This window comes from Tursiops truncatus, chromosome 1 (genome assembly GCF_011762595.2).
Source record: "Tursiops truncatus isolate mTurTru1 chromosome 1, mTurTru1.mat.Y, whole genome shotgun sequence".
NCBI classification, from domain to species: domain Eukaryota; kingdom Metazoa; phylum Chordata; class Mammalia; order Artiodactyla; family Delphinidae; genus Tursiops; species Tursiops truncatus.
This window is the reverse complement of record NC_047034.1, coordinates 149,939,988-149,960,514: the sequence shown is the minus strand read 5'-3', so window position 1 is coordinate 149,960,514 and position 20,527 is coordinate 149,939,988. Positions and strand designations below refer to the sequence as shown.

Sequence of the window (20,527 nt, the reverse complement as noted above, 5' to 3'; positions counted from 1 at the left end):
AAATACTCATTTGAAAAATGTTCCACAATGTTCATGGTCCTCTTTCCTGTCTTAGTAAGTGTAGTACGCTGAATATAAATCTACTTGTACTTTTTTAATAGCTACGTTCAGGGCTATCTCTTAGCTGTTTGCCATAACAATTAGGTCTGATTGTAGAGTAGTTCAGATATAGGCACAAGAATTAGACACAGCCCAGTATATATATATATGTATGTCTGTGTGTATATGTGCGTATATATATATATATAAATGAAATATATAGAGCAACAAGCTGACCTGCTCTGACAGAGACAAACAAAATGGCGGCCCCAAACGGGAGCCTCTGGGTCAGGGTCCAACTGGGGCTGTCGCTGCTGCTGCTGCTGCTGACCATGGCCCTGACTGGAGGCTCAGGGACTACTTTGGCTGAAGCGTTTGACTCGGTTTTGGGTGACACGGCGTCTTGTCACCGGGCCTGCCAGTTGACCTACCCCTCGCACACCTACTCCAAGGAAGAGGAGTTGTACACATGTCAGAGAGGTTGCAGGCTGTTTTCAATGTGTCAATTTGTGGATGATGGAATTGATTTAAATCGGACCAAATTGGAATGTGAATCTGCGTGTACAGAAGCATATTCCCGATCTGATGAGCAATATGTTTGCCACCCTGGGTGCCAGAATCAGCCGCCATTTGCTGAATTGAGACACGAACAACTCATGTCCCTGATGCCAAAACTGCATCTAGTGTTCCCTCTAACTCTGGTAAGGTCATTCTGGAGTGACATGATGGACCGTTCACAGAGCTTCTTAACCTCTTCGTGGACTTTTTATCTTCAAGCTGCTGACGGAAAAATAGTTATATTCCAGTCTAAGCCAGAAATCCAGTATGCACCACAGTTGGAGCAGGAACCTACAAATTTGAAAGAACCATCGCTAAGCAAAATGTCCTATCTGCAAATGAGAAGTTCACAAGCACACAGGAACTATCCTGAAGATGGGGAAAGTGATGGCTTTTTAACATGTCTCTCCTAACTCCGGGTGGATTTTAACGATGACTCTTGTCCTCTCCATGACGGTATTGCTCTGGATTTGTTGTGCAACTGTTGCTACTGCTGTGGAGCAGTATGTTCCCTCTGAGAAGCTGAGTATCTATGGTGACTTGGAATTTGTGAGTGAACGAAAGCTAAACAGATATCCAGCTTCTTCTCTTGTGGTTGTTAGATCTGAAGGTGAAGATCATGAAGAAGCAGGGCCTCTACCTGCAAAAGGGAATCTTGCTCATTCAGAAATTTAAGCTTTGTTGTTTTTTTTTAAAGAAAAGTGTATACACATCTAAATGTCCATTCCTCATAGTGCTTTTTAAAATTTCATTGGCTATAGGGCTTAAAAATCACTATTAAAATCACTATTAAACGCAAATAAAGTTACCCAAATCTGTGAAGACTGTATTTGCTGTAACTGTACCTGTAATTTTTTTCTAGTAATGTAAGAGATGGACATTTGGGATTGTATTTTTATTTTACTAATATCTGTAGCTTTTTTTTTTTTTTTTTTTTTTTTTTCGGTACGCGGGCCCCTCACTGTTGTGGCCTCTCCCATTGTGGAGAACAGGCTCCTGACGCGCAGGCTCAGCGGCCACGGCTCACGGGCCCAGCCGCTCCGCGGCATGTGGGATCTTCCCGGACAGGGGCACGAACCCGCGTCCCCTGCATCGGCAGGCAGACTCTCAACCAGTGTGCCACCAGGGAAGCCTTGTAGCTATTTTAATTACTATTTGCATTGTTTTTGTTTGTTTCCTTTCTTAGCCAAATTCTATGAGCTGATCATTGTTCTTCCCCACCTCCTACCATGTCAATCACCTTAGTTAATAAGTTGAATACTCAGTAGGATATGATGCTCTTGCTTAGAAATGACCCACAACCTGTAATTTGAAATTTAGTAGAAAGTGTCCTTTAACACACTGCATTTTCAGTTGTATTGAACTGAAATCATTAAAATTTTATTTGAATAATTATGTACTGAAATTTGAGTTAATATACTCCTGATTTTCCAGATCTTCCCTTTCACCCCTACCCAACCCAGAAAATAATTAGAAAATGTTCTATGTCTATTTATTGCTATATGATGATCAGGAAGCAAATTAAAGCGAAAATGATTCTCACACACAAAAAAATGATAAAATTAAATATATACACACAGTCCCTGACTTACAATGGTTCGACTTACGATTTTTTGACTTTACAATGGTGCAAAAGCAACATGCCTTCAGTAGGAACCATACGTCAAATTTTGAATTTTGATCTTTTCCCGGAGCTAGCGATATGCTGTCCTTTCCTCTCCTGATGCTGGGTAGTGGCAGCAGCCACAGCTCCCACTCAGCCATGCGATCACAAGGGTAAAAAAGCGATACACTGACAACCATTCTGTACCCAGACAACTATTCTATTTTTCACTTTCGGTACAGTATTCAATCAATTACATGAGATATTCAACACTTTAGTATAAAGTAGACTATATATTAGATGATTTTGCCCAACTGTAGACTAATGTGAGGGTTCGGAGCACATTTAAGGTAGGCTAGGCTAAGCTATGATGTTCAGTAGGTTAGGTGTATTAAATATATTTTCAGCTTACAGTATTTTCACTTTATGATGGGTTTATCAGGATGAAAGCCCATTGTGAGTCAAGAAAGATCTGTATACTAGTAGATGTAATATATATTTTAAACATTTTTTCATATATTTATATTATATATTTTTATAATTTACATTACATCTTATTTTTTATAATGTATATTATATCTTTTTTTATAACTTATATCTTATTTTTTTAATATACCACTTTCAGAGCATCCCCAAGGCATGCTCTGAAAGTGGCATGTTCGCAAATAAGATCTAAGAAAATTAATTTCACTATTTGCCTTTTTCTTATAAAAGTTCAGTCCAAATTATTTTGGTTGATAACTGCAGTGTACTGTATCAATGACTGCCCACACATGGTGTGTCCACAGCATGAGGAGTGCTGAGAAACAGGAAGAGGAGCAAATGAAGACTTAAAAACAACAAAACCCAGCGTAAAAACGAAAATGACCAGCCCCCTAATTCTAAGGAAAGACCAGTTTCTCATAAGGGGCAGTCAATGTATTTTTATCTGTGGCTTTAATGTTTTTGCAGACACATTAAATCATAAAAATCCAAGAAACCATACCTCACCCCCAAACCGCATAATATATTTTAAGGAATGTGTCCCTTTTCTAAGAAACTGCTTGATTCGCAGGAAGTGGCAAAGTGGCAGGTGTGTTCCCAGGATCAAAGAAACCAAATAAACGTTCCACTGGGCAAACCTGTTTCTCTCCGATAAACAGCTGCCTGCTGCCTTACAGGGGGAAAAGGAACCACAGGACTGTCTGCATGATTCCCTGGCACTTCTGTTTTTCTGCTTAAATTGAAAAGGAAGATGGCAGTCTGCACCTATGCAGATACCGCCATGCAGCCAGGCCAATCCCAGGCCCTGCGTGGGCTGGGGCTTTCAAAGCCACAGCTCTGGACGGGGGCCTCACGGGTCTTCTGAGCTTTAGGTAGGCATGGAAGAGGATGGCTAAACTAGGCGTTGCAGGAGAAGCAGATTTCACTTGGAAAAGAGATCATTATGCAATTAGCTGTATTACACAATAGCTAGGCTCAGGAGGAGTGCGGGTGGAAGGTGGGAAAGAGTGTCCATCTTTACTTGCTCCAAGGCAGCCCGTTCCTTCCCTCTCGCACCACTCACCAGGCTGTAAATAACCACCTGCCTGTCTGTATCCCCAGGAAGTCAAAGACTATCCACCCTAGGCACATAAAGAGCACCCAATACGTGATTATTCTTGTTGCTACAGTGTGTTCTCAAGAAATATCTGCTGAATGACTGAAATAGGGGCAGGAATCAAAGAACATAACCTTCTATTTGGAAAGTGTCTTGCTAAATGCTTGTCATTGGATAAGATTCACTATATTGCAGCTCTGGTCTGTTGTGTTGTAAGCAGGGTTAAATAAATAAAGGCAAATTTTTAAAAAATACCAAAGAGGAGCAGAGCTGAACTGACTTGCTGGAAGTTTCAGGTTAAAATAAAGGACTGTCTAGGAGAAGAGAGCCAGCTGGCTGCTTAGAGAACATGGAGTTTAAAGCAAAGTCGTAATGGAGATGGTCTGAGGGAGACCATCCAAGGGGTCCCCTAGCCACACAGACAATGGTGGGGACAGTGTTCAGACTACCTAGGAGCTCTGAGGACTCTCAGAGACAGACTGGCTAGGATGGGGCCAGAAGGGAGTTGCTGGGTCAGGCTGGGCCAGCTACTTAGTCATCCTGCCAGTAAAAATCCTCCAGGAATATTGTGCCCTGCAGAGAAGGAGCTGTTGTGAAAATGACCTAGGCAGACAATCTGACTGCAGCGCTGTAGGCAGGGCTGTGTCCTTCCCCTAGGCTAAGAGGTCTCTCATGCTCCCTTCTCCCAAGCAGCCAAAGAATAAGAAAGAATAGACAACCAACGTTCATGACCTCCTGCTATGGACCACTTCCTTCTCCCATGAAATGCCTATGAGGTTGGTAGTATCATTTACATTACACAAAACTCAGCTGAGAACTGTAACGCACCTACAATCACACAACTGGCAAGTAGCAGAACCAGAACTTTTCGTTTTGGCCAGGATTGAAAGAGACCCTCTTGCCCCACAGGATGCAGCCTGCCCTCCCAGCCTCAGAGGAGGTCTGAAGGGGCAGAGAATTTGACAGCAAGATGCTGCTGGCACAGCCTGCTCCTCTGAGAGCTTGGCAGGCCTGTCCTGACCTCTGTCCCAGAGCCACCTCCATCTGGAGACATAATTTTATTGGAGTCTCAGCTTGATCTGCTGACGTTCAGCTCACCTGCCTGCTTCTAGCTAGATCTCTCCCGACACTTCTGTTAACCCAGCTCCAAATAAAGCAAGAGTCCACAGACCAATGTTCCTCAAAGGGTGGTCTCTGGGATGTTTGTGTAAGTGGCAGACTCCAGGCCCCAACCCAGACCCACAGAGTCATAATCTCTGGAAGAGGGACCCAGGAACCTGCAGTTTTAACAAGTTCCCTGCATGATCCTCATGCCAGCTAAGGTGGGAGAGAGACTGTCCCCGGGGTCCCAGGGCGGCAAGGCCTCCTAAACTCCCCCATGAACACCTTCCATTCATCCTCCAACTCCAAAATTGCAACAGTACATACTTAAGATAAAAAATTGCGGGATTTTTTTAATTAAAATTTTTTTTTTAATTTTTATTTTACACTGGAGTATAGTTGATTAGCAATATTGTGTTAGTTTCAGGTGTACAGCAAAGTGACTCAGTTATACATATACATGTATCTATTGTTTTTCAAGTTCTTTTCCCATCTAGGTTATTTCAATTTTAAATTTTTTAAAAAATTAAGTGACCTATTATTTTACCACGTAGAGAGAAGCACTGTTAACATTTTGGATTAATTCCTTCCGGTATTTTTCTACGTATATAGACACAGATACGGTTCTCCTGTGAACAGCATTACACCGGACTGTTTAGAGGCCTGCTTCTCTTGCTCAGCTGAGCACAAACACATGCAACTTTGCCACTTAGAAGGATACACGGGCATCACTGCAGGCCATCGATGTACAATTCTCCATGGCTGCTGCTGACCACCACAGGATGACAGGCAAGTCGTGCTGATGCAGGAGGATGGGGAATTGGAACCAGGACGCCAAGGCATTGAAAATTTGCGTTTCTGCTGACACTACCCATCTCCCCAACCTCAGAAGGCTACCACCTGGAGGTGGGTCAATTCCAACACGCTCAAATTTTTTTAATCCTGAACGGTTAGCAGTGGAAGAAATTTTAGAGGTCATCCAGACCAGTCTCCTCACCTGTAAAAGAGGAACCAGAGTCAAGACAAACCTAGCCTCTGCCGGAGTCTCATGGTGTCTCCTCACCACACCCAGGGTCCCCCAGATGTCTGCCAGGCTTGACAGAGGGCAGCAGCCACCTAGGGCAGGCCCAGGTGGGGATCAGGGCCTCAGGACACGCCTTTCAAATTTCCAGGGTCTCTCAATATTATCACCACAGCTCTTGACCCAGCAACCAATCTTCAGATCCCAGGGTATCTGTGTGGCTGTGGAACTTTGTTGAGGAGTGTCCTGGTCACAGCTATTGAATTCCAAAGGCATTAGGTCCCCACACTCTCGGCTGAACTGCCCTTGTACAAAGGAGGCTCTGAACCAGCTGAGAACCACAGTCCAGTCTCACGCTGCTTAAGAATCGTCTCCAGCCTTAACGTGATAATTCAGGCACAGTGCCCCTGAATCACAGTGCACGGCACAGTCATGAGCAGCAAGACTTGGCTGAAGAAAAATTACCAAATTCTGCCCACTCAAAAAATACCTTGAGAGCTTCCCTGGTGGCGCACTGGTTGAGAGTCCGCCTGTCAATGAAGGGGACGCGGGTTCGTGCCCCGGGCCGGGAAGATCCCACATGCCGTGGAGTGGCTGGGCCCGTGGGCCATGGCCGCTGGGCCTGCACGTCCGGAGCCTGTGCTCCGCAACGGGAGAGACCACAACAGTGAGAGGCCCGCGTACCGCAAAAAAAAAAAATACCTGAGTGTTCCCACTCACGTGAGCTTGGTTTCAGCTTCTGGCTCTCTACCCCCATTTCTGGTTGGAGTGAAGGCTCCCCTAGAACTGCTCAGCAATCTGGGGGATACTGTGAATTCAAAGAAGGCCACTGGACTTGAAGCAGATGGCTAGCAAACATTACTCCTGTCCTTTCCGTTTTAATTAATTCATTCACTCATCCATTCATTCATCCGTTTATTCACTCATCCATTCATTCATCCATTTATTCACTCATTCATTCTTCCACACTGAGCATCTCTTCCCCAGGCACAATGTTAATGGTTTTCAAATACAACTTTTTATTTTTTTTAATCTTTTTGTTTTTCGGTACGCGGGCCTCTCACTGTTGTGACCTCTCCCGTTGCGGAGCACAGGCTCCGGACGCGCAGGCTCAGCGGCCACGGCTCACGGGCCCAGCCGCTCCACGGCATATGGGATCTTCCCGGACGGGGGCACGAACCCGTGTCCCCTGCATCGGCAGGCGGACTCTCAACCACTGCGCCACCAGGGAAGCCCTCAAATACAACTTTTTAAGACTCATGATGATTCTATGAGATGGGTCTCATTCTTCCCATTTTAAAGGTGAAAACTCTGCGACTCAGCGCGATGAACAGTTGCAGATTTACTGGGAGGCAAAGGAAGAAAGCTTCGGGCGTCTCTTGCATGGACCTCTTTCAAGGACCTAGCAATGTGTTTGCAGAATCGTATAACTGGTTTTTGAAATTTACAAAATTAAGGTATTTTAGCTGCAATTCGTTAGGAGCACTCTTTCCACTCTGATGTCTCCTCCTCCTGTTGCATTTCCCTTCATGTCAAGTGGAGTTAAGGCAGCTTCAGGCATTGGGTGATCCAGCTGAGGGGAGCTGGATTTGGGGATAAATTTAGTTTGGGTGCAGCGGGATTGAGGACTGTGGTTCACAGACACTTTAATGCAGGGGCAGGTTATTGCTAGCTGCCTCTGTAGCTGTCCCCACGGCTTCCAGGAATCTGCCTACCGCCTACCGGGCCCAGTCACTGTCGCGGAGACTCAAAGGTGCACCATCTGGTACCTGAGATACGTGCAAAGTGGAGGGAAAATGAAAATTGAAATATACAGAGCCAGAAGCTAGTCGGTGGACACTTCTTCCAGTCATCAGACAGGTGGAATTGTAGGAGGAGAAATTAATTCTCACTCAATGATGCTTACTCCAAAAGGGAAGTTTTCTCCTGTCAGAAATATATTTGATAACACAGCAAACACAGCTAGAAACATGCCAAACACTTTTCCCCTTTTTCATGGGAACTATGCAGAACAAATTTTATCAAATTTTATGCACTGTAGGACCCAAACCCGTAGCCGTACAACAAAAAGTGGATGTCTGTGTGTGAAGTCACGTTTTGTGACTGTCAGTAATAAAAAACAATTTTATCAACCATGCTAGAAGAAAATTAAATGATCTTTTCAGCCTCCCTTTAGAAAAATTATGAACTCATTATCACATGAAGAGGTGATCAAAGAGTTTCCAGCCAAAATATGTTAAGAAAAAAAAAGTATTATAGAGGTTTGATAGACAAATAACTAATAAAAATACTCTTTTTCTGGACTTTGTAAAGATACATATCAGGTTTTTAAAACTTATGTTGGATGTGATTTCTTTTCTCATTTCAAGGAAATTTTCACTATCATATCTAACTTTGTATTTGTAATTTTATGTTCTTTCTCTTAAGGAGGGTCCCCAAATTACTTAAGCTTCAAGCCCTGTGAATTCTCGATCCATCCCTGGAGGTGAAGTATGTACCCCAACCAGGAAGTAGCAGATGCTGGACTGGAAGACTTGGTACCTTGAGTACGTGATTTCCTGCACCTCAACCCATGTGGACCCAGTCACCGGGTGGCCTGGGCTGGAGTGGAGCAGGGTGGGGGAGGGTGATAAATTAACCACAGGCTCTATTACCACACACAATATTAAGTTTCTACCTCACCTGGGTAGGCAGGCAAGAGCAAGAGGCATTTTGAGGACCTGAGCGTGCAACCTGACACAACTTGACTCTTAGAACCAAGTACCCAGATTAAGGATAAATAACCCCAAATCATCACCCAGCATCCCTGAACCCGACTGGATTCTTCCAGGTGCTTTATTCCCTAGATCTGCACTAAAATGGCAGCCACTAGCCACATGTGGCTCTTCAAGTTTAATTATAATGAAATAGAATCAAAAGTCTACTCAGTTGCATTAGCTACACTTCAAGTACTCAAGAGCCTCACGTGACTAGCGGGGACTACATTGGACAGTGCAGAGATGGACTGTTTCCATCACCTCCATAAGTTCTACCGTTCACTCCACTGATTTAAATCTTCATTACCAAGACACATCTAAGCTCTCCTTCTCAAGCAGAGGGCATTTTCAGGTGAGTGTGACAGATATGTGAGGAGAAGGGAAGGTCTGTCCAGAAAGAAAAGCAACGTGGAGCAGCTTGTTTGCAGAGAAGGGTCAAGGGAGAGCCAGAGAGGAGAGAGAACCCGGGCCAGCCGAGGTGTGGAGCCTTAGAGACAGGAAGGGCATCATCAGACACACAACCAGGAAAATAACTCAGATCACACCCAAGAACGAGTGAGAAGCAGAAATTATTAGTAGCTCTGGAATCAAGATTATTTTTCTCTTTACACACACACACTTTTTAGAGTGTACTTTGCACTGGGAGTCTTTACTGGGGGCTCAGTTACAGCTTTGCGTGGCTGGAACATCTACAGGCGTGAACTGCAGAGTTCAGGCATGACATCATCCTCTTCCTCAGGCCTCCCCCTCCACTGGCACCCCCCCCCCCAAAGAGCTACTGCCAACTCTGGTCCTCAGCAGAGATCTGAGGGGCAGCAGCCCTTTCTCCTGAGGCTGAAGGGACCCCTTGCTTCAACTCTTCTGCTGGAACTGACTCAGGGAATAAATCCTACACCCAACCTCCCGTATTCTGAGATTAAAGGACAGCTGGGGGCCTCCACCTCCTCTCATGGGCTTCCAGGGGCACATCTGCAGTGAATTCTAGAGCAAGAAGGCCTGGCAGAGTGAGGGACCCACATTTCTCCACCATGTCAAGGTGTGGGGATGGAGACAGTGAGAAGTCCTGGGGAGGATGTTGGGGACAAACGGTGCCCTCCCAAGCGGTTCTAGGATGGAGCTCCCAGTAGGTAGGATGGACTCGTTACTATGGTGATGCTGCTGAAGCAACGGCTCCCCACACCTGGGGCAGGGCCGTAGCGTTTACTTGACAGTCATCAACCCATCTCTTCCTCATAATATTGCTCAGCCATTCAACTCTCAACAAACAACTCTTAAGAGATAGCTTGCAGAGTGGACTCAAATCCTGGCTCTGCCAGGTGCTAGCTGTGTGCCATTGGGCATGTTACTCATCCACTCCGTGCCTCAGTTTCCTTGTCTATGAAATGGGAGTAATAACAGCAGTACCTACCTCATGGGCTGATGTGTGGATTAAATAAATTTATACATGTAAAGTATACAGAACTAAGCCCGGAGTGTGACAAGCACCCCCGAAGTGTCTGCTGCCGTGTTCCACGCGCTGGCACCATGAAGACAACTAAACACAGTACCTGCCCTCAAGGAACTTACAGCCTAAGAGAAGGACGAACAAGTGCTAGAGGGACAAGGGTGCTCGGGGTACAAAGGAGGGACCCCGAAGCCAGAACAGGCCTGATTCCTGGGCAAAGTGACAACTCCGTTAAGTGTTGAAGAGCTATGGGACAGCCACTGTTACAGGCCCTTTTTATATGGTTTCTCATTGAATCCTTGGCCCATTTTACAAACAGGGAGCCTGAGGTTCAGAGAGGTTAAGGCACTTCCCCACTGTCGCCCAGCTGGTAAGTGGTGGACCCAGGATTCAAATCCACGTGTATCTGATTCTAGAATCCTGACTCCAAGTCTGGGCAACGTGCGGGCCGGCCAGGCAGCCGCCTAGAGGGCAGTTCTCTAAGGGGCTCTACAGCAGTGTGGGGGGAATGAGAAATGCGGCACCAGTTAAGGCTGGTCTTTGCAAAATAAAACGGCAACAGACCCTGCATGGGCCCAAGAAGCTAGTGCCTGCACCTGGAAATAAACAGTCCATTCAGGCAGAGTGGACTCCTGCTTCTGGCTATGTAATTACTGGATAATCGGTAAGGAAGAGGTCTGAATCATTAGCCAGCCTGAAGGCCTACCTGTTTCCCCACAGCCGTGTTCCCATACGGCTGTCCCACAGCCGTGGGAGACCCGAGAGGAACACGCAAGCTGGAAACGTGGGCTCACACGCACGCTTTCTTCACCCAGAGGCTCCGGGCTCCCTAGACTGCACACCACCTGGTCTCACAGAAGCATTTAGCCGGAAGACGGGCCCCAGCTTTAGACCCAACCTGGTCCTTTTCCAGGAAACTTGCCTGGTGTCTGATTTATGTGTCCCAACTTCAACCCTGGGCTAACAGGGACAAGAATTCCAGCAAAGATGCAGGATCACAGAGAAAACCAAGGAAGCAGCCGACAGGCCACACACTAAAAGCCCCAGCTGTGTCTCCCAACCCTGAGTTTCACATTTATTCCTACTCACAAAAGAGAGTTTGCATCCAAGCAGAGGTATCAAGAGTTTTAATTAAACTTCATCAAAACACAAAACTCAGTTCCCTTAACTGTGCTTCCCAACCCCCAAACGGTGGCATCAGGGGGACAGGAGCAATGATGGTGGGTATGACCATGCCGAGTGCCTAGCTCTGCCCTCTCTTGCTCTGGGTACCCATTCCACTCGGGTCCCCTGGACCGGGAGGTCCTGCAGGCTGTCATGGGTGTGTCCCCAGCACAGTGTCCAGCTGGCACTCAGGAAATCTTAGTTGGCAGTTGGACGAATGAGTCTCCCTCCAGGTAAGGAGGGAAGCTCTTGCTCACAGAACCCTCCAGAAGTCCTTGATAATTCCTTTCTCTCCCTGTTCTGAGCACCCCTGCGGGCTGGTTTAGCACACAAGCTCACTCAAGAGGCAGCCCTCCAGAGAAGATCAGGGGTTAACTGTGCCCACTGAGGAGCCATCTTCCACAACCACCCCCCCCGCCCACCACGGTGACGTCTTCCCGCATCCTGATGTTTTAGCTTGTAAAAAGCAAGGCCTTCCGATGGGAAAAGAGAAGGAGTCAAACTCACAAGAAACAAGTGTCAGTGACAGATTTTCATGGGAATGGCACCTCCAGACCTATCAGCGCTTGAGAACTGCCTGTTTCCCAACCACAATTCAACACAAGGGCAAATATCATCCTTCCGTTCAACAGGGGTAGAGCAGGCTGGGAAGAAAGCTTGCATCCAAACGAGGGGGCGAGGGCTTCCCTGGTGGCGCAGCGGTTGAGAGTCCGCCTGCCGATGCAGGGGACGCCGGTTCGTGCCCCGGTCTGGGAAGATCCCACATGCCACGAAGCGGCTGGGCCCGTGAGCCGTGGCCGCTGAGCCTGCGCGTCTGGAGCCTGTGCTCCGCGACGGGAGAGGCCACAACAGTGAGAGGCCCGTGTACAGCAAAAAAAAAAAAAAAAAAAAAACGAGGGGTGAGGGACTTGCCCAGTGGTCCAGTGGTTAAGACTCTGCACTTCCACTGCAGGGGGTGCAGGTTCAATCCCTGGTTGGGGAACTAAGATCCCACATGCCGCGAGACGTGGCCAAGATAAATAAAACGAGGGGTAAGCAAGATCTGGACCAGAATGAAAAATGCTGGACACCCAAGCTGTGAATACTGATGTAAAAGTGTCAACCTACAATAACAAATATTTGAATAGGACCCAGCGTAGTTCTCTTTAAGTGGCCCAAACACTAGAGCTTTACTTTAAAAAAAAAAAACTATCTATTCCCCCTCTGCCCTCCAGCTCCCCAGCCACCCCCCCTGCTCCAAGAGCCACACATGCTGCTAACTCTGAGAGTTTTCTAAGAAGCTGGTCAGAGACCCTGAGTGGCTGGTCAACAACGTAGTTCTTTACAGATGAGGCTTAGAGAGCAGAACTGGCAGCTGGGTGCCAAGAACGCACCAGCCCCGCTCACATCCCACATCTGCCCTGACGCTCTGAACCACAGCCCATCCCTGCCACACGTTAAAGTTTGTGAAACTGAAAGAGAGCACAGAGACGGGTAGAAGGTGCAGAAAACGACACAGAAATAAGTAAATGAGAACAGGAACTGAATGAGGCGGCATCAGGATGCGGCAACGAGGAATGTCAGTTCCCCTCTTGTCCGCTGACCCCTTCCGCTCTGGGACCCTTCACACTGACACCAATTAAACCCACCAGCTGTGCTTCCAAAGAACGCCTGCCCGGGTCGGTCTGGCTGCACAGACACTGGCGCTGACAGCCGCAGAGAGCAGCTCAAACCAGCCACACGGTTCGGCCTGCCCTGTGGTCTGGTGAAAACATGCCTAGCCAAGGGAAGAAAAGAAAACGTCTCAAAAACATGCCTGAGAAGCTGCTGGTCTGGGCCTGGATGCAGGGGCTTCTCAGCTGCAGGGTATGTAGATACCAGCCACCAGGGTCCCAGCCTTCTCTGGCCATGGGTCTATAAAGAGAAAAGGTGATAACTGGGAATTGGGCTTTTAACCTTGGAACTGAGAAATCAGCCTGCTGCTCCCTCCAGGGTGTTAGACCCTCTCACCCAGTTCTTCTCAGCCAGGAGTGATTTTGCTCCCCACCCCAGGGGACATTTGGCAATATGTGGAGACATTTCTGGTTGTCTGGGCTCTTGCTACTGGCATTTAGTGGGCAAAGGCCAGAGATGCTGCTAGATACCCTACGATACACAGGCCAGCCCCCAAAACGAAGGACTATCTGGTCAAAAACGTCAACAGTGCCGAGGCTGAGAAGCCCTGCTCTAGAGTCAGAGAGCACAGGGTTTGAATTCCAACTCCACTACTTACGAGCTCAGGGGTCTTGGACAAGCTACTTCGCTTCTCAGAGCTCCAGGTACCGTTTATATAATTAATAAATCTTATGTAGCAGTTTCTAAGTGCCGGGCACTATTCAAAGCACTTTACACATATGAACTCATTTAATCTTCCTAACCACCCCATGCCACCGTACTATCCTTTATCCCCATTTTACAGATGAGGAGACTGAGGCCCAAGATTACCCAGCTAGTAAGTGGAAGAACCAGGATTCGCACCCAGCAATGTGGAAACACGGCCTGCACTCTCACGTTACTCCATTCTTCGCTTGCCTTATAGATCAGAGCTCACATTGACTATCTAATTTAGTTCCTGATGCAAGGGCGTGCCGCAAATGGGGCTTCTCAGCCCTCCTTCGGCATTTAGCCCACATTGTTTGTACTGTCTTGAACAATGACACCAAGGATCACGCCACTTGCTTTTTCTCTTTCCCTTCCAGCATCTAAAAATGGCAAACATTCAAACATTCCCATTCCCCAAACGCCAGCTACACCAAGATGTTTATTCAAAAGTGCACAACGAGCTCTAGCCAGGCTGGCATTAACACTCTCCAGTACAATGTTCCCAAACATCGTGCTCATTGAGGATGAGGACCGCAAGGTCATTGAGAACCACGTCCTGGACCTGACATTGCTCTCTGCGGCCCCCTTATTCCTCTGCATGTTGGTTAGAAGGTCCCAAGTGTGTCTATTTGAAAACAAATTGTCAGATGCCATCTATATTTAACAAACAAGCAATCCTCCCTAAGCAATCTGAAAAGCACGCTCTCGGGAGCACGCTCTGAGGGCACCCAGGCCAGTCACTTTGCAGATGCAGAAACTAAGCTTGCACCAGCAAGTCAGGACAAAAAGAAAAGCCCAGAACAAGTTTGAGTGTGCTCAGATCTGGAAGCACAGCAAGTGAGTAATTAGCCAAGCTGAACATTGGACAAGGGGATACTTTTAGGAAAGGACAGACAGTTTCAACCCATTCATGTGGGAAAGAAGCACAGTGTCCCCCTCTAGGCCCCTCCCTTGCAGGCTCTTCTGTCTCCAGCTCTAAGCCAGGGAAAGGATGCTCCTGGAACTCTGACTCTTTCTCCTCCACACCCCAGTTTCCTCCCATCTTCTCTTACTCTCCCCACACACATTCCACATCTGGTCCAAACCTTCATTCTACCCCCTTTTATTAGCATAGTTCCCACACTATTCAGATCTGTAGGGTCCAATGGTTATACTGAATATTTCAAATGACCCAACTATTTTTTTTTTTTTTTTTTTTTTTTTTGCGGTACGCGGGCCTCTCACTGTTGTAGCCTCTCCCGTCGTGGAGCACAGGCTCCGGATGCGCAGGCCCAGCGGCCATGGCTCATGGGAGGATCACGTGGGATCCTCCCGGACCGGGGCACGAACCCGTGTCCCCTGCATCGGCAGGCGGACTCTCAACCACTGCGCCACCAGGGAAGCCCCAAATGACTCAACTTTTACCTGTGATGAAGATGCTCAGGTGAACCAAAAAGCAGGGCTGGACTGTTGGCACCCCCAGTGCGCTAGTGCAGGCCAGCTCAGGCCAATCAGCAGTGCTGACTGGCAGAAAGGCACATCTCTGATTAAATTTAAAAATATATTTTTTAATGACAAAGATCTTGATTGGTTTAGAGGTGTAATTGGATAAGAATCTTTCGATCCGCGATATAGAAATGGAGAGAATAACAAAGTGGTTCTTGGTGGTTTACAAACTGGGCTAAGGGATGCTATCCTTTCCCACTGACAAATGACTCTGTCCTGGGATTCTGAAGGTGCCAGCCAGTTCGAGCGTGGCAGCTGATCCCCCCACCTCTCCCGGGCCGCATGAGCAGTCAGTGGCCCCAAGGCAAGACCATTCCAGCTAATGGTAAGGAGGGAGTGGAAGTCAGACGGCAGGACAGGGCATGGCTGTGACCATCCTCCAGTGACACTGCAGGTGACTGATAAACATGTATTTGTCTTAGATTAGGAGAATGAGAACATGGTAGACAGAGAAATGGAAATGCTGGGGGCAAGGAAAAAGCTTAAAGATAGACTGGGTTTGGACAAAGTGAGAAGGACAAAAAAGGCAAAGTAGAACCTTTCTGACTGTAGCAGATCCTCCGAAAACTGCCCCCAACTCTGGAATGATTTTTCCATAAGTCAAGAAGAGCAGCAGGCAAGATTCCAAAGGAAAGACTAGGTCAAAATGCACCGTCAACTGTTAAAATAATATACAGCATACCACTAACCACAGTACTGCCCCAATGAACATTAATTGGCTATTATATATAACTCATTATACACTGGACGACAAAAGTTGCTTTCTATACATATTTTAACATATTTGAAAATAAGGTGTGGTGAAAGAGGGGGGCTTGCTCTGGACCCAGGCTTCCTGGGTAAATTCCAGCTCTGCCACATGCTAACTGCGTGACATTTGGCCAATCCTTCAACCTCTCTGTGTAGCACTTTTTCCTGTAAAATGGGGATAAGAACAATGCCCATCTCAAAGTGAACTCTCAATAAATGTTAGCTTTTATTTTTAAAAAGCCTCAGGATTAAAATGGATGAGTGAAAGACCTGGGGTGCAACCAGTTTATGAAGATTCCTTTTCTTCTGAAGTTAATGCTGAATTATCTCGTCTTTCCTTAATCACTGTGAGCTTGGGTTACCTCCAGAGACACAGCCTTTCCTATCTGTCTGTGGAGGTAATGGTACCAGTTGGCCCACTGTTTCTCTGATCTCTTTTCTGCCAGACCTGAAGTTCCCCTCAAGTCTGTGAGGTGCATCTCACTTTTAAGTCCCCTGAATACCCCCTCAAAAAGTCAGGCCTTTTAATTACATCCTACTCTCCTGTCTAAGGCCCCTCACATGGTCTTCAAGAAGAGGTTGCCCTGCCACGGCAGAGGATCCTGACCGCACCCTTGCAGGACCTGCTGAAGAAAAATTATTCAATGACACCTGTTAAAGCATGTAAGGCAGACTTTATTCGGGGGGCCATCACGCTAGGTATAGGGACCACTGCCATGGGGGGTTTTGCAGTGGAGGAGAGAGATGGGGCTCAACTCCCAGTACAATAAGGAAAAGGGGGAGTTTATAACCGAGGAGCAGGGTGGGGGTCAGTGGATGGAAAATTACTAAGAGGAAACATCAGGGGTCAGGGGTCGGGGGGGTCCTGGCTAAGCCGACCTAACAGGGTTCTTGCTGAAGGCAGCCCAGGGTAATGAGGCATCACCTGTGGGGGGAGCGGGGGCGGATGAGGAACCTGATCAGATATTGAGGGTAGTCAGATATGAAGGATGGGGGATTCTGACTAAACCAACTTAGCAGGATTCTTGCTAAAACTGGACAATGCAGAAACACACAGAGGCTCAAAAGTCAAAAACTAATTGAAAAAGAGCTCAGAAGAGTCTGCCTAAAGTTTGGTCATGGACAGAATCTTTGTCAGGCCCAACCCCCAGGACAGTATGTTCGCGGGCAAGGCCCACACTCTTAAGCAGAGGTGATTCTTTGAATGAGCTACATCTGTGCGGGGAGAAGGAGGACACAGGGGCTGGGAAGGGGCAGGGGGTGGGGAAGGGGCATGGTCCCGGGAGAAGGACAGAGCCTGAGCGCTTCCATCAGCACTGGCACCATTGTGTTCTTACATGGCTCCACTACTGTGCAAGATAAGGCAGTCATTCAGCCTCCCAGCATCCCGGGGTCAGGAAACTTTGGTCTCATCTTTGGTTTTGTGTTTATTCGTTTCCTTCTTGGTGCACGCTGGAGTCAAAGTTTTCACTGTATGGATACAAAACTAATCCAGGCTCTTTCTATCCAACATAAGAAAGAAAAACTTGGTTTCCTGTGAGCCAGTATTGATGGATACAAAGCCAAGAGGACAGAAAGAAAGGCCTCTCCTTCCCAGACAGTCTTCCTCTGTGGGGGTGGGGTGGGGTGGAGCGGGGTGAGGGAGAGGAAGGACTGATTTGGAATCCAACCCCAGAAGAACTGCTGACACCACATCAGCAAAAAGCATCACCTTGCACCCGTCTCAACTTAGTGCCTCTCCATGGCTTAGAGCAAAGGCTCAGAACCCCTGTTCACAAGGGTTTCTGATGTTCTCTCCCACATCCTTGTCCTGGCTCAGAGGACCCTCAGGGCCGCAGGGCTGAGCTATGTCTTCAGGTCAGCCTGCCCACACAATCAGGCCCGCTTGCACACATGCACACACGCGCGCGCACACACACACACACACACACACACACACACACACCTCTGCATGCTGGAGATAACACAGGAGAAGGAACCATTCTAAGAACTTACAAAGGCACTGGACCACCATCAGCAGGGTCGCACAGAGCCATATCTACATCTGACTCTCTGCAAGTAACAGTCTCCACAGGTAGGAAGAGACACAAATGAAGCTGCCTTCCAGCTGAAGCAAACGGAGGCTTTGTTTTCTCACTGGAGTGCTGTAAGAATTGAATTTGTTTTCTCACTGGAGTGCTGTAAGAATTGTTTGGGCGAAATAACATAAAATTTAAAAGCCCTGGTTCCCAGGCTGGAAGACAGGCCAGATCTATTCATTCAACCAGCATTAAAAACCCACTGCTTAATTAATACGGCAGCTAGCCGCGCTCTCTTTGCAGAGAAGCAGCATGGTGCAATCCCACGGGCCAGTGTCCTTGCCGCAGAGGCCCCCTCAAGACGGGCACGGTGAGTACACAGCTCCTGCCATTTCGGATGTTTCCTTGTAACACTGACGAAGCGATAAAAATACAAACTGTGAAAAATCAAACCTCTGCTGTGATGTCTTGAACTGTATCAATGAGTTCCTTTTTTAGCAAGGTGTTATGTTCAGGGAACATATCCATTTCCTGATAGTTCTTGAAGAAAGGCCCTCTCTCCACCAGGAAACTGCTTCAACCAGAAATCTGGTTTCCAATTTGATGGGGTGTGTGCACCTTCGGGCGTTTTTAGTGCCCTCCTGCCTGCTTCGTGACCCCACTGAAGAGTGGGGTGTCTCCCTGAGAATATTACTGTTGACACTCCCCCGATGACTTTTGTGTGGAAGGAAACCATGTTTGTCCCACGTCCCTTACACATCATTTACTCTGCCCTGAGCTTGACAGACACTATAGAATCTAATATTTAATGAGTGCAGTGATAAAGGCTTCACCCTCATTGCATCATTTAGCTCTCCCAACAGCTCTATGAAGTAAGTTCTATTATTATTATCCCCATTTTACAGGTGAGGAAACTGAGGCTCTGAGAACAGTCTTCTCAAGGTCCCGTTAAGCGGTAGGACCAGGATTCGAATCCAGCCTGAATTTCTCCAAATCTAGGGTCTTGTCCCCGCACCAGAAAGCTTCCAGGCCACGGTCCTCTCCCCCGTCAGCAGAACCTTGGTGTCCTGGCAAGGCCAGATCATGTCAGGAGTGTTTTTGGGTTAGTATGGAATTACATAGCCCTTCCCTACAGCAGATTCCTTGGAAGCACAGGCCTTGTGAGGCCCTTGAGGAGAAAAAACAGAACAAGATCAGAAAGCCCGTTTTGCATCAAGCCAGAGACAGCCGCCTGCTTCAGGACCAACTGCCTCGGCTCACGGCTTCCCCGCCAGCAGTTCAAGATGGGCCTGTGCCGACTTTGCCTCTTTGGTCTCGGTGTGCCCACCTTTAAAGTGGATACAATCATGCCTGTGCTATCGGGCTGCTGCGAGGAGCCAGGGTCATAGGAGTCCTCCCACACCTAACAGGGTGGCTGGCACATGCCGGTCAGGAAATGATGGTCATTGCTATTATTTCTTGGTGGAGTCCCTAGACTTATTCCTAGATCCACCTGAGGGAAGAGGAGAACAGCCCTCCTCTGTGGGGAAGAGTATTTTATCATCAGCCCTTTTTAGAATTTCTGGTGCATGGTGAGAGTAAAAACCAAACAGACTTTTAATGGGTTTTATTATTGCTTTTAAATTCTCTACAGACAATGCACCTCCTTCTTGCCTGCCCCTGTGGTAGATTTCTCCCACTCCCTCCCTCCCGCTCCGAGCCCCTTCCCCACCCGATGCATGCCACAGCCTAGATTTCTTCCGATTTCCTCAGAAAGGAACTAGAAGGACAGTGGCCATCTTCCCCCACCCCTCATCCCCACGGTGATCACAGCACTTCAGGGATAAAGAAGGCAGCTCCTTCATACACCACGTGGGCCTGGCCACAGAGGGCCTCCCTGAAACATTATCCAGGGAGAGGGAGATGCACGTGCAAAGCTCGTAACTGGGAAAGGACATGCTGGTTAGGAAGGCTGGGGTGCAGGGAGGGAGGGACAGTGCTGAGGCTAGGGAAGCAGTCAGGGATCCATCTTCTAGGGCCATGCAGCCCGTGTTAAGAACTTTCCATCATCTTGCATTCGGCAAGAAACCACAGACATGATCAGGGCCTGGAAGGGTCAAGGCAGGGCTTGGGGGGACCAGTTAGGAAGCTTTTGCCACAGCCCAGCCTGGACAGGGGAGTGGAACTCAGACCGGACTAGTGGTTGGATTCAAACCCACAGCCCTAGGAAGAGGAATGCAGAGGATGTGGTGATAGATTAGGTGTGACGGGTGGTAGAGAGGAGAGGACGAAGTGTGGTTTCTGGTCAAGCAGCTGGGGAGACAGGGGTGCCCCTTCCTGAGACAGGGGATGTCAAAGAGGAGAGACTCAAAGGCTGAGGGGAGGGACTGGTGGGGAGTGGAGGGGGGAGTGGGTGTGAGCAGACATTGAGCCAGGTTGTACACACGGGGGATCACCCAGCGAAGAGGCCGAGAAGATGGTTGTATTTACAGTCGGGTGTTCCAAAGAGCGGTCCAGGCGAGACGCACGGAAACTGAAACCAGGCGCGAGTCCACAGGAAGAAGAGGGTCCTGGGGCCACTCTGACCCTTAACGGCCAAGTAGAGGGGGTGGAAAAAGCGGCAAAGGAGACCAGGCAGAATAAGCCAGGAAAGTGGGAAGAAAACCAGGAGGGGGTAGTGGCTCAGAAGC

General features: G+C 47.9%; 1 protein-coding gene and 1 long non-coding RNA gene across 2 annotated transcripts in view; one reads left to right on the top strand and one right to left on the bottom strand.

Annotated features, from left to right (window-relative positions):
- LOC141276318 (uncharacterized) overlaps nt 1–20,527 on the bottom strand; it is a 345,748-nt gene that overhangs the window by 208,945 nt on the left and 116,276 nt on the right. The window lies entirely within an intron of this gene.
- On the top strand, nt 300–1,298 carry LOC101333430 (transmembrane protein 59-like). The gene is given in 2 exon segments (XM_019937720.3): nt 300–1,006; nt 1,008–1,298. Coding segments are annotated over 2 exon segments (972 nt in total). The 3' UTR covers nt 1,273–1,298.